Source organism: Accipiter gentilis, chromosome 3 (assembly GCF_929443795.1).
Source record: "Accipiter gentilis chromosome 3, bAccGen1.1, whole genome shotgun sequence".
In the NCBI taxonomy this organism is placed as follows: domain Eukaryota; kingdom Metazoa; phylum Chordata; class Aves; order Accipitriformes; family Accipitridae; genus Astur; species Astur gentilis.
The window spans coordinates 6,930,831-6,943,440 of record NC_064882.1 but is presented as its reverse complement, the minus strand read 5'-3'; the positions used below and the strand labels follow the sequence as shown (position 1 = coordinate 6,943,440).

Below are 12,610 nucleotides of genomic sequence, written 5' to 3'. Positions count from 1 at the left end.
TCAGACGGCTTTTTGAAGAAACAGCTTGCTCAATTTATGTATTATCAAGTAAAAACAGTCTATTCCAAAACCATATATGGTTCTTATGCATCTCAAATAGAGGTGACTAAATCAGAAGCAGAAAGCCACAGAGGAAACTACTAGGAAAAAAAAAACCCTTTCTCTAGAATGTCAGTCGTATCTCATCCTGCAGTAAAGAGGTAGAGCTTTTATTTTAATTTTCCTTGAAAGTGTATTTCTCTATTCTTCACATTCTTGGTTCAGTTTCTTCCTCTTACTTTCCCACCTTGGAAGCCCTTTTGAACTCAGGCATTAGCTCTAGAATATCTAGGTGTTAGCTTAAATCTGGAATAGTTGTTTGAGGTAAGTGTGGTTTTACTTGATATGCTCCAAAACTAGTCCCCACTTTATAAAGAAATTTTTTGTAGGTCCCTAATCCATTTAATCAATTTTTGCCTTTACACTGCCTAGTACTGGTGTAGGTATAGTAGATGCCAACATACTTCTTGGGGCTTCCATAGACAAGAACCTTTTGTTTTAATCCCTTCTATATTTTGTATTCTTTTATACTAGAAATCAAGAGACTGGCAGTTCATAATATCTATTTTATAGACAACTTTACCATAGCAACAATGTGGACTTTGCCTTTGACTTATGATAGAGATTTTTCCTATTCTCTAAATACACAGTTTCATGTATGTGTCTATGCATACTCATGTTTCCTTAGTCTGAGAGGCTTTCTTCCTTAGGTACCTGATGTAGCTGCTGACACGTTACCAGTGTCCCCTGACCCTTGTCATCCTGGCAAGCTGTTGAATCTATCAAGCTTCTTTTAAAAAGAAAATATTAAAAAATCTGAATCTCTTTGAGGGCAGCTAAAATTTAGCTCCTTGTCTTGAGTTCATCTCAACTGACTGACTCATTTTGAAATATATCTTGCTGTGCTGAGGAGTGTTAGCCTTCACATCGTAAAAGATTTTTAATTGTGTGACTGTATATATGATGGAGTACACCATGATCTACTGGTAACAGTAAAGTCAAGGGCCAGATAGGAATGTCTCAAAGTATTTAAATAAGGAGAAAATCTGTGAAAAATCTTATTCCCATATAGTATATGTTTCCGAACATCCCTCTTTGCTCTTTCAGACCGGTGGGTTTTTTTAGCATTAGTCATCAAGAGTGGTTGATGTGTAAAAATTAGTGACATGCTGTTATTGGAAATAAATTACGTTGTGTTTGTTTCTGTATTTCAGTGAGTGACTGGATTGCTACAAAGGGACTGTGTTTATAAATTTCACTTCCCCTTACTTGAGAAACCACGAGGTTTTATCTAAACTATAGCAAATGTTTGGTTTCAAACAGATTTACCTAAATAAAACTCTACTTTTCAGGCCTCTTACAGTATTGTGACTTAAGAAAAAAAAAATTTAAAGAAAAAAAAAATTGGACTATTGATGACAATTCTCTGGTTCTGATTGTGTTTTGTGCAGCAGCAGCGCTTTCCTTAGGGCAGACTCGTGTCCATGCACACAGCCCAGCCTTTGCCTGCCGCAGAGCAGACCCCATCCTGAAAGGGAGAGCCTGAGGAGCCAGTGTGATCCTGGAAACTTTTGTGTGTGTGCCAGAGACGGGGGAGTGAGGGAGACCTAGCACAAAGGAGAGTAAGGGAGGAAGGCAGGGGAGAGAAGGGAGCTTGCTTCATGCACTGCTGAAGGTTGTCAGAAGCAGACTGTTACGAGCAGCGCGCTGGCTGGTGTGCAATTTAAGGGACAACGTTCATTGACTTTATTCATTGAATTGCTGAAGGACAGATATGACATCCGACTGCTGCTTCTATATGTTCTTGCTTATTGGTACCAAGGGTAAGTGTACCTGACTTTTTTTTCTTGTTTTGAACATTGCAAAGCAGATAGCTGATAAACTTCAGTAGTGGATTTTTTTAAAACTATGATATCTCAGTGTTATTTTACAGTTCTTCATGGCAATTATTCTTTGATAGAATTGAAGTGTAATGCAGTGTCTCAAGGTTACTAGCTACATGTAAGGATCAGATATTTTTATTATTTTAATGCTTTGAGAGTTTCTATTAATAGTTATGAGCTGAAATTTAAAAATAAGAAACAGTTTAAATATTGCATGAATGCTTGCTGTAAATATTTAATGAGGGTACATATAGAAGTGACTCATTTCAGATGCTGTGAAATCCACATTTTAGACCCAGTTCAGTAGTTTGTAGTAGTAGTGTGCAAGCACTACTAGAATTGGTAGCTCTTGAAAAGTAGGTTGTGAAGGTAGCAGGAATTTTTACCCTTTGAATACAGCATGATAGGCAGTATAGCATGCAAGATGGACACTGAATTAAATTTAAGTTTTCTGTCAGATGCAAATCCCTTCAGTGTGGTGGGAGTTACACCTGACCTTCTGCTTACTTTAGTAATGTTTTTTTTTCATTTCATTCAAGTAACCTGTTTATAAGTGCTGCTTTTGACTTTGGTAAAGCTGTCCCTGTGAAGCTGCTGATATTGATCTATATGTTGGATTTTCCTCATGATTATAATTTTCTTTAGCTGTAATTTTTATATTTAAAATTGTGGTTTGTTGCACAATGTCAATACTAAAATAATATCTTATTAATTTTGCAGATTAAATAGCTAGCCTTTGCAATATCAACTGTTTTGTTAAACTAATAGGAGCATAAGGTTGAATTCTGCCACCTTCTTCTGTATTGACAATAGCTTGCTTTCTCTCCCACTTTTAAATTAAACCTTTTTGGGGTTACATATACATACTATGCTGCTTAACATAAGATTTGTAAGGGATATCGCCCACATTAGGAGTTTGGGAAATAGAGCTCCTCTTACAGTTATTTTTACCATTGCAAAGCTTAGTTAAATCTGCGGAAAAGCTCTAAGCAGTTCTATTATGTTTTGGAGGAATACATAATATGTGAGCTGCAAGCATGAAAAAACAGTGATATTAATGTATTTGGAATTAAGCAGGCTATGATAATGAGATTTTTATCAAGCCTGTGAGCAAAGTCTGGCTTCATATGTACCAGCATTATCCACGAGCAATAATCCAGTATTTAAAGGTAGTACTTCAAGGTATGCAGAATAAAATCTAAAGGATTTCAACAAATTAAGCCTTTCACATTACTGTTTTCTATACCAAAACAGTAAAATGTTGAAACATTCATACAAGATGCGCAAATCATTGTTGGTATAACTTCTGCTGGATTAAATTAATCTCACCTGTGGAATTTATAAAACTTATTGAAATATATTGAAGCATATTGCAAAATAGGATAGCAGATGAGGACAGTGAATGATTACAGACCTTCTAGTATTATAGGTATGATGGCCATTACCTTTTTAGGTGTTTATTGGCTCATCATATATAGCATGTTATAACATTTATAAGAAAACCAAATGGCTCATCTAGATTTGTCAAAGAGAGAAGAAGTGCACTCATAGACTAAAGCACATGCATGCCTGGAGTCTCTGCCACCTGTTAGTGCTCTGTTTTGTCCCAAAATCAGTTTAGTGCCACTTCTCCAAACCTGTCTCAGTGCACAGTTCATAGCTTCACTGCCTTTCAGAGTTTTCAGCCAGCAATCTGAATTGTAACCGCATCTACAAGTTGGCTGATTTCATCTGCACAATAGATTTAAGCTTTGCTCAAGTCTTTAGGCTAGCTGATATTAAAAGAAACACTCCTGAAATAAGTATAGCTGTGCTTAGAAATTGGATTTGCTGTTTATAGACTGCTAGAAGCTCAGCTGTAGAGTTTTGTTGGGAGCGTGTGTTGTTGGTGGTGGGTTTTGTTTGGTGGGTTTTTTTAATTTCTACACCTCATAGATGCTCCTAATTCTTTAAAAAGTAGAATGAGAAATATCTATTGTACAAAAACTTGCCTTGCCTGACCCATCTATATTAATTCAATCTACGCCTGTTTAGTTTTCTATTCAATAGCTAAAGTTGCACACAAATAACTCCAATAGCTCTTTTATTTTACTCTCTTCCTTCAGATTCTTCATTAAGTCTTTTTATATGAAAACCTTTCCTTCCAAAATCCAAATAATCAAACTAATCCAAATAATCAAGCTTTTTATGAACCAGCAACTCTCGGCACCTTCCTGACCACTTTCCCATGTGGACTATACTATACCAGGTAGAGGGTTTCTTTGAAAACAAAGCAGCATCTATGCCATGGGTTTTGCCAGCGTGACAGCATCAATTGTAACATGCAGAAAAGTACATTTCAGGCTCCAGTTGTGGAACTGGCAGTATTGAATGGGTAGCCAGGATAAACATCTGCCTGGTGGCTCGCCCCCCTTGCAAAGCTAGCAGGCCACTTAGACATGTGACTGGCATTGCACTGGCTGCTGCCACATCTTCTCTCAGTAAAATAATCAACAGTAATCGCTGCAACAATAGTGCACATTTGTGTCTTTAGAGTCACTTTGATTAGCTTTCTGGGGACAAAAAACTACTTTGTCCTCCTGGATTTTGGCTAAGTGACAGACTCTCAAACAATTCATTTATCAATCATTAAGAAAAACAGAAGAACATTAGTATCTAAAACTATTCAAAGTGAATTCCAAAAGGCATTTGGCAGGCTCCTTGTGGAAAACAATTGCGGCTGTTCCTATTTTAACCCTGTATGCTCTGTGCCCCTACCTGAAGTTTCCCAATCCTATTTCTGCTTGTGCCTACAGTTCCCCTTCCTCTTTCTGTCCTTCCCCTCATATATATGTTTTTTTTCCTTCCTTCACCCTCACTTCAAAATGCCAAGGAAAACTTTCTTAAAGCCATCTGAAACTTGTTAGCCCTTCTGGTGCTGCATGTATGTGACAGCAGTTTTCAAGGCCAAGATCTCTTATACCAAATGCTTTCTGTCAAATGTGGGAAAGAGACCATCCCGAATCATTTGGGACATGGTTGTGCAGAATAGTGGTCTTGTTTACATAGTTCGTAACAGATTTTAAGATTCATTCCAGATTTGTAAATAGGAAAGTGAAATTACTTCAGCCTTTGCACAAGCTCAAATCATCATTGTGTAATAATAATTTTGGGGGTATTTCTTTTCTTTCATTTATCTTGGGCATTAATCTGGCTTCCCTGTGGCTAGAAGAATAATGTGCATCTTTTATGTCTATGTGTACAACAAAAATTAATATACTTATAGAAAATCGGGGATGAAGACTAGATTTCCTGAGGAAAATTTCCTCTAATGTCAGTTAGAGGGTAGTGAAAAGTCTATATAATACTGAAGCTCTGAAAGTTAGATGATTGTCATCTGCACAGGCTGGTCTGCCTGCAACTGCTGCATGGGCAAGGATGCTTTCACCTCTTCATTAATAGCACTAGGGGCTACCCAGCTTGCAAACCTGTCTTGACTGTTTATAGCAACTCTACCAGACTTGAACCATTTGCTCTGAAATTTTATGTGCAATGTGGATTTTTTTACCTTAAGCAAGAAGACAAGCAAAACTTTACCAAAATAATTTCCATTTTTCTGAAAGTGAGGAATTGGTACTTTGCCTATGTTGAACAGTTCTGGGAATCTTGTATTAAGCAATACCTTTTCTTAAATGAATAAGGACTTCTACAGTATTCCTCTACAAAATCACTGTCTGAGAGATAGTCCTCTGACAGGCCATCCTACTAGAGTTAATGAGCCTGTTCAAGCCTAGTTGCAGTAGCATAAAAATTAACCTTCTCTAATGCATTTCCTGGATGCTAGAGACCAGTGTGCAACTCATCAGAGGAACTGTCACCAGTGATCTCGGTGAGGGTTTCCTGGTGGTGCCATGTGCCCTGTGCTTTGAAGCCATCAAATCAGACTTTGAAATGACTGGTTCAAGGCAGGGAGGTGTAGGAAGCTGAGAGGATCAGGAAGTCATATTGGTTGTGTCTGAAAGACAAAGAAGGTGCAAATGTATTGGGAAGGACTGAATGAGGAAAGTAAAAGCAGGGGCTAAAGGGAGAGGAAGGTGAGGTAAGAGAGCAGAAAGGTGAGGGAAAAGGCTAATGCAACTTAGAAAGGGAAAATGGAAATCAGAAAGGCTGTTGGTCTAGGAGGGTAGAGACTGAGGAAAGGGATGTGAAAGAGGGAGCCAGCAGGGAACAGTGAATTAACTGAAGGAGAAGGACAAGGAGCTCCAAGAGTGGAGTGTCTGAACAATAAACTCAGAGGGTAGTGAGACCAGAACTGGGACCCTGTGCAGGCAGAAGAGGAGGAGAGGATGGGAAGTAGGTAGTGAGTAGGCAAGAAAGGATGAAAGTAAGGTAAGCAGCCAGGGTGAGGAAAAGATGGGACTGAGCAGAAAAGGGAGCTGTGCTTGGTGGGGTGAGCACTGTGCTACAAAGCCAGAAGGAAGCTCAAGATTGTCCTGTTGCTCACTGTCTTCTAGCAAAATGTCTCCTGCATAACACCTCTGCTCAGAGGCTGGTAATATGCTATCGGATCACTCTAGCCTCTCAAACACGGAAGGTCTGGCAGGCTAAAGGATCTGAACTAGTGATGCAGCATGGTGTCATGTTATGAAATGTCAGAGGAAAACCAATTTCCTCTTTTAATATCCCAGGATGTTACCTATGTCAAAGAATGTTACTAATTTTGCGAACTCAGTGCTTAGGAATAGAGATAAAGGATGCAATCTTAATTAGTCCTATGTGCACATACTAAGTTTTCCTCATGCTATAACTCCACAGAAACTTGTGGTTTATGTACTGCATTTGAAGAATGAATCACAAAGTTATAGTGAATTACACTGCCTGTGTGACCCTTTATTCATTTGCTGTAGAAGATAAAAAGTGAATGAGGCTGGAGATTACAAAATGACGGCCGTGTGATGAAGGCAACTGACCTCTGCTCTGGCAAACTGATTTCTGTTCCCCTTTCTTGCCCCAGACAGTGATGCTCTAAATGCTTTGTAAGTGGATAATAATTATATGGCAGGTTTTCCAGGTTTTTTACTTGATCATCCTGATGTGGCAGTGTTCATTTCACAGCTGCCACTGAAATCTGTAAAAGCTGTGCTTTAAGTAATCTGTGAAACTGATTCTGAAAGCAGGAACCTAAAATTAGCAGAAACGCTTGCCATACATATGTTAATGTCTCAGCTCTCCATCTGAACAATAATACCATATTCTAAACTGTAATCTAAGCAATCTGTGAGGACTTAAATATGGGAAGTTTAATTATTGTAGCTGTATGACTAAACTAATGAGGAAGGTTAATACTGTAAGTGGTTAGACTGTAGACTAAGCAGCAGTGTGTTAGTAATCCATTAGAAGACTAACCAAAGTGTAGATAAAATGCCTGTAGTATCATATGGAGCTGTGTTTGCAGAAATGTATGGAATTTAAAGATCTGTGACAGAATTTGAATATATGCTGCTAATAACTGATGTCGCACATAAGGAAGTGACTTTGTGTATGCAAAGTAGTAATGCACAGTGTTATGCTCACTACCTGCTGTGTTGCCTTCAATGCTCATGAGGGATCCAGCATGCAGTTGACTTACATGACAGGGCAAGATACAGATACCAGGAAGAACGACTGATGGGAAAATATGGATTTGAATGAGTCTCTGGAGCGATCAGCTGTCACCTGCTGGGGAGAGCCAGCCCTGGGAGGGCAAGTTGGCCCTGTATACCTGATGTCAGGAGAAGAGAGTGGCTGGGCAGTGGGGAGGAAGAGCCCAGCAGCAGCTACAGTGATCCTGCAGGACTTGTGCACATGAGATCACTTAGCAGAGTTTATCCAGAGAGGTTGTTAAATCACCCAGTCCTGTATACCGCAGGCCATTGTGTTCCACCCACGTACTCTGTAGCAATCCTGAGGCTTTATTTGGTCAAAATTTTTAAAAAGTAGTTGTTTCCTCCAGAGAAGAGCAAGTGCCACTACAGCACTAAGAATGGCAGAGGCTGTACGGTGACTGAGACTTGAAGATGTACATATGTCTGTCAAAGCAGGTGAACGTTGCCTTTCTCCTGTGTTCTGCAGAGAAAATAAAAGCACTGACTTGACCTGGGAGAGGAGTCTTTTTCCCATCACAGACCTGATTGTCAGTGCTGTGCTAACATGGGGAAAAAGGCACAGTGCTTGGAAAGGTGATGATGGTAGTGGTATTTTTTTACTTAGAATTTTTTTTTTCTGTTTTACTTTTGTTTTCCAGTTGCAATTAAAAAAAGAGGTCTAAAAATAGGTAAGAGAGCAATAGACAACCTCTTCTTTGGAATCAGCTACTAACAACATCATCTTTTCATGAAACTTAAGTTCTGGCCACAACATAGTTAAAGCCAAAATTTGGGCTGTATGGAAAAAAAAGGACTACATTAATGAATTTAAAAACCATGTGATTGCGGGTCAAATGCCTTGATTAGTCTGGAGAAGTTAATAGTAATATAGTTGATAAAGATGATCTGCATTTTTAGACAGTTATTCAAGGAGGCCCATCCACCATGAAAATACACTCCCTGATGTCATTTTCTGGTCTTCAATTCCAGGTTAAAGCACAGGAATTTACTGTTATGTTGTATTATGTAGGAACTGTAGACACCAGTTTTCAGAAACTTTCATTCTTTTCTAGTATTCAATTAACACTGCAAGCCTCTAGTTGTTTTGGTATTTTCTCTGTATTTCAGAACCTGTTGTATAATAACTTTAGTTTCAAAGTGTTTCACAACTAATTCCTTTCAAATTCTTCCTGTGGCTGGTTTGAAAATATTTTCATTTAGAAATGCTGCTTTATCTTCAGTACAGATTTTCAGCATCATGCAGAAAGAATACAACCACTTTCTTCTTTCCAAACATGTATCAGAAATAGGTATTGAATAGTTGGGCTTTTCTACACTCCTAAGACTTATGTATCACATGAGGTTTTTCTTTTTTCTTAATATGTTTTAGAAAAAAGTTATTTTTAAATAAGTATTGATTATTTCTCTAGCATGCCTACCTATACGTTTTTAGGTTTTATCACTATTTGTTTTTATTTTAATTTTTTTCTTTTTTAAATCTTTCATTTACATATTCACTGTTTTCACATCATCTTTAACCGGATTGGGTGTTTTGCCCAGAGAAACAGTTCTTGTATTTATGGATATGCAGCTTTGGAGCATCTAACATCCAACTGGTTTAAGTACTGGTATATGATCTTGTAAGTTACAAATATATTATTCTGATATCAATCTATAAAAAATTCAATCTATATATATATATAAAAAAATACAGCCGGATTGTGATGTTTGGTAACATAAAAAACTCTTTCTAGGAATTAATTCTTCATTGAAATAAGGTATCATAGCAAAATTTCTCCATTTTAGATGTGAAGTTTTAAGATTTACTCTCTTGACATATCCAGCAACATCCTGTATATTTTATGTAGGGAAACGTTAGGAGCTAAGAATATTTAATACATCTTCACTGGGTGGACTATAGGTAATCATGTAGGTCAAATTAAGTAAGGATCCTACAGTTAAAAAAATAAAGGTACTGTCTTTAATATGATAGACAATAAAAGTAGACAGACACATTGACTTTACATCATTCATGTCCTTTCGCATCCTGTTGTGTGTGATTCAAGATGTCTGTCAAAGCATTTAGCTATGTAGCTTTTAATGCCTCGGCAAAAGCTGTGCTCCAATACTCTCTCTTCTCAGTCCCCTTTCCACTGTTGTGATAGCTCTATCACAACGGTCTCTTACGATCCCCGCTGAGACCGGGGCTGTATTTTTCTAGGCACTCTTCTGCATGCCTTGCCCCCAAAAGCCCGTTGTCTGAGTCAGCAAGTCAGATGTGGGCTGAACGGGGACCTGATGGGAAGGTGCCACAGGACCAGGGTGATGCAACAGATCACTGTTGGAGCAAACGTTTCCTCCTCCCAGCCCTGTGTCCTGCCTCGTGTGCCATGCTAGAGAGGAACTGTGATAGCACTATGCTAATTTAAGCTGTTTTGCAGAGCATGCTTTCACTTGTGTTAGAAACAAGAAAACGCTCAGTGTCAGGAATGGACATCAACATGCGTTAATTTAGCTGAAGTGGGGTTGAAAGGAAGAGAAGGAGGAGCTATAGACTATGTGGAGGCAAAATCCGTCAGTAATCCATGTGAATGTATTGTTTAGCCAAACTGCATCTAAAATGGAGACAAACTTCCGAATGTAGTTTCTCGTTATCTTTTCTAACTTACTTGGGAAAAATTAATATCCAGATAACTTACACCTATGTGCTGCTAATGCAACATTTCTTTATGTACATTAATAATTGTATAAAATCTAGAAGTTATAATCTTAAAATCTATAAATCTTAATCCGCATGTGCATTTTTATATAACCTGCAAAAGAAGAAATGAGCCAGATGTCTCAGCTCATGGTTCAACCAGCTAACATTATTCACTTTAAGAAAGTCAGAAATCCTATTAGCTTGAGATAATTTCTGTTTTATGGCAGTTTAACTGGATTGTCACAATTTATAGTGGTGAATTTTGTTTATTCATAATAAAATATAGTATAGATTGGAAAATTTGTGATTTTTTAAATTGAACCAAGTATTCATGAGTGAGAATCCAATAGTAATGCATTTATTTAAGCACAGTGTCTGCCAACTGATTTTTCAGAAAATAGTCACGTGAACTCTTAGAGGACAAATTCCTTAAAATACTTTCAAATTATTTTGCTTCAAAGCCGAACAACAAAGGATTCCATTTTTATAATACTTCAGGAGGGTGGAATCTCATAGATTTATAGGGCACAGCAACCTCCCAAATCTGAACTTGTAGTTCTATATTAAATTTAAATTCTTAATAGTTATAAATGGTTCTTAGTAACGAAAGTATGTGAATAAATAAAATGTATCAGATAATCCTCTCTCAGTCTCACCAAGAAATAACATATTTTTATTGTTACAAAATTATTCTTAAGTATGCTTCAGAGCTTCATTTTAAGTTATGCTGGCTTAGTTCCATTGTAAGAACTATCATTAAAATCCTTTTAGCCTTTATTAAAGGCACAATGAATGAAAAAAACCAGATTATGTTTCATATTTCAAGTATTTCGTGCAGGGCTCCGAAAACACTTTCTTCCATTTCTCTTTCTGGAGTCTTAGAAAAAGCTTACCTGAGAGTATTTTACAAAGATTTATTTAAGATTGTGTTACTTGGAAGAAGAGGAAAAATACTGTGGCTTCGGAAATTGTGGCTGATGTGAAGCTTGATAGTTCAAGTGACTCAGTAGCAAAATAAGACACTAAAGAGCAAAAGAAGATGGAGAAAGAGAAAATAAAATCTCCCACTCCCCCCCCCCTTCGGGTTCTTTTCCTCAGCCTGTGGTCGGGCTGGCTGTTCTCAAATCTATTTTTCTATCATCAACGTTGCACAATGTTCATTCTACCAGTCTTTTCTTGTGATAGGAGGGGAAAAAAAAACCCAAAAACCATACCAAAATTGGTATGAAAGAAGTTACAGCTAAGTCATGCTTTTTTTTTTTTTTTTTTTTTTTTTTTTTTTTTTTTTTGGCTGGGGGTGGAAGGAAGTCAGTTTTGCCCTTTTTGACCTAAGAAAATTAGGCAAAGTTTATGACCTTTTCGATTGTTTTCTGTTATGAGAAGTTAATGATAGTCACATAATTCTTTGCTATTCTGCTCATTTACAAATAATGTATTCTCAGAACATCATACAATTAGAATATTGGCAAGTAATTTCCCTGTTCGTTGCCTTTCTAATCTCATACCCTTTTTAATTGCAGCTTTCTCTTAGGGCTTTGCTACAAGTACTTTCTGTCTCATTGCCTGGATTTCTTTTCACTTCCATGCATGAATGCACTTGTACACAAACTCCCCTCCTGTATATGATATTGTGTCATGAAAGTCACTTAAATCTGCCTTTTCTTTATAGAAACTTAAGAGACATATTACAAATGTCTGTTGTTTGTTAATGTAAATAATTTAGTTTTCACTAATCAGTGTTTCATTCATGCTTACTTTACATATATGGCTGACTGGGTTAACTTGTGCAAAGCAACAAGTCTAAAGTGAACTTCTTTGCAGTAATCTCTAATTACTATCATTATGTATTTAAATTCAGAATGATGGGTATCCAGGTGAAGTGAAGGATAGTTGCTTGAGGGACATTAATTTATTGATAACCAGCTGTCCTTGATCCTCTTGGCTAAAGTATATTTTAAATTATTTGATGGCTCATATTTAAAAAAAAAAAAAAGTCTTCATTAGCTTACTAATAAGCATGTTATGAGATAGGAAACTAAATGTAAGATACATAGCAAATACTGCTATATAAGAAACTTTTTTCCCTGTTATTACAAAACATCAAAAATGCCATTCCTGGTATGACGCTTCAGAGATTTTATTTTTTTTTTTCTGCATGTCTTTCAAAGGACAAAAAAAATATTATTTGAGACAGATTTCTTTTATCTTTGGGGCTCAAAGAACCAGCCCAAGCACACTCCTCAGTGGTTATGAGGAAGAATCAGCTCCTGGGAGGGGAGTTTTCCTTGATTTTGGCGGCTATCCATTGCCTTTCTGGGCCTTTCAGGTGGGATTGTACTGACTATCATGGTGTATTTAACACACTTTACATTGGTGCCTTCATT

The 12,610-nt window shown here is 37.3% G+C and overlaps 1 protein-coding gene across 1 annotated transcript in view; it reads left to right on the top strand.

Moving 5' to 3' along the window:
- The first annotated feature begins 1,783 nt into the window (after nucleotides 1-1,783).
- RXFP1 (relaxin family peptide receptor 1) overlaps nucleotides 1,784-12,610 on the top strand; it is a 51,171-nt gene continuing 40,344 nt past the window's right edge. The window contains exon 1 of the mRNA XM_049834112.1: nucleotides 1,784-1,862. Coding sequence (XP_049690069.1) covers nucleotides 1,814-1,862 — 49 coding nt within the window. The 5' untranslated portion in view covers nucleotides 1,784-1,813. The remainder of the gene's footprint in view (nucleotides 1,863-12,610) is intronic.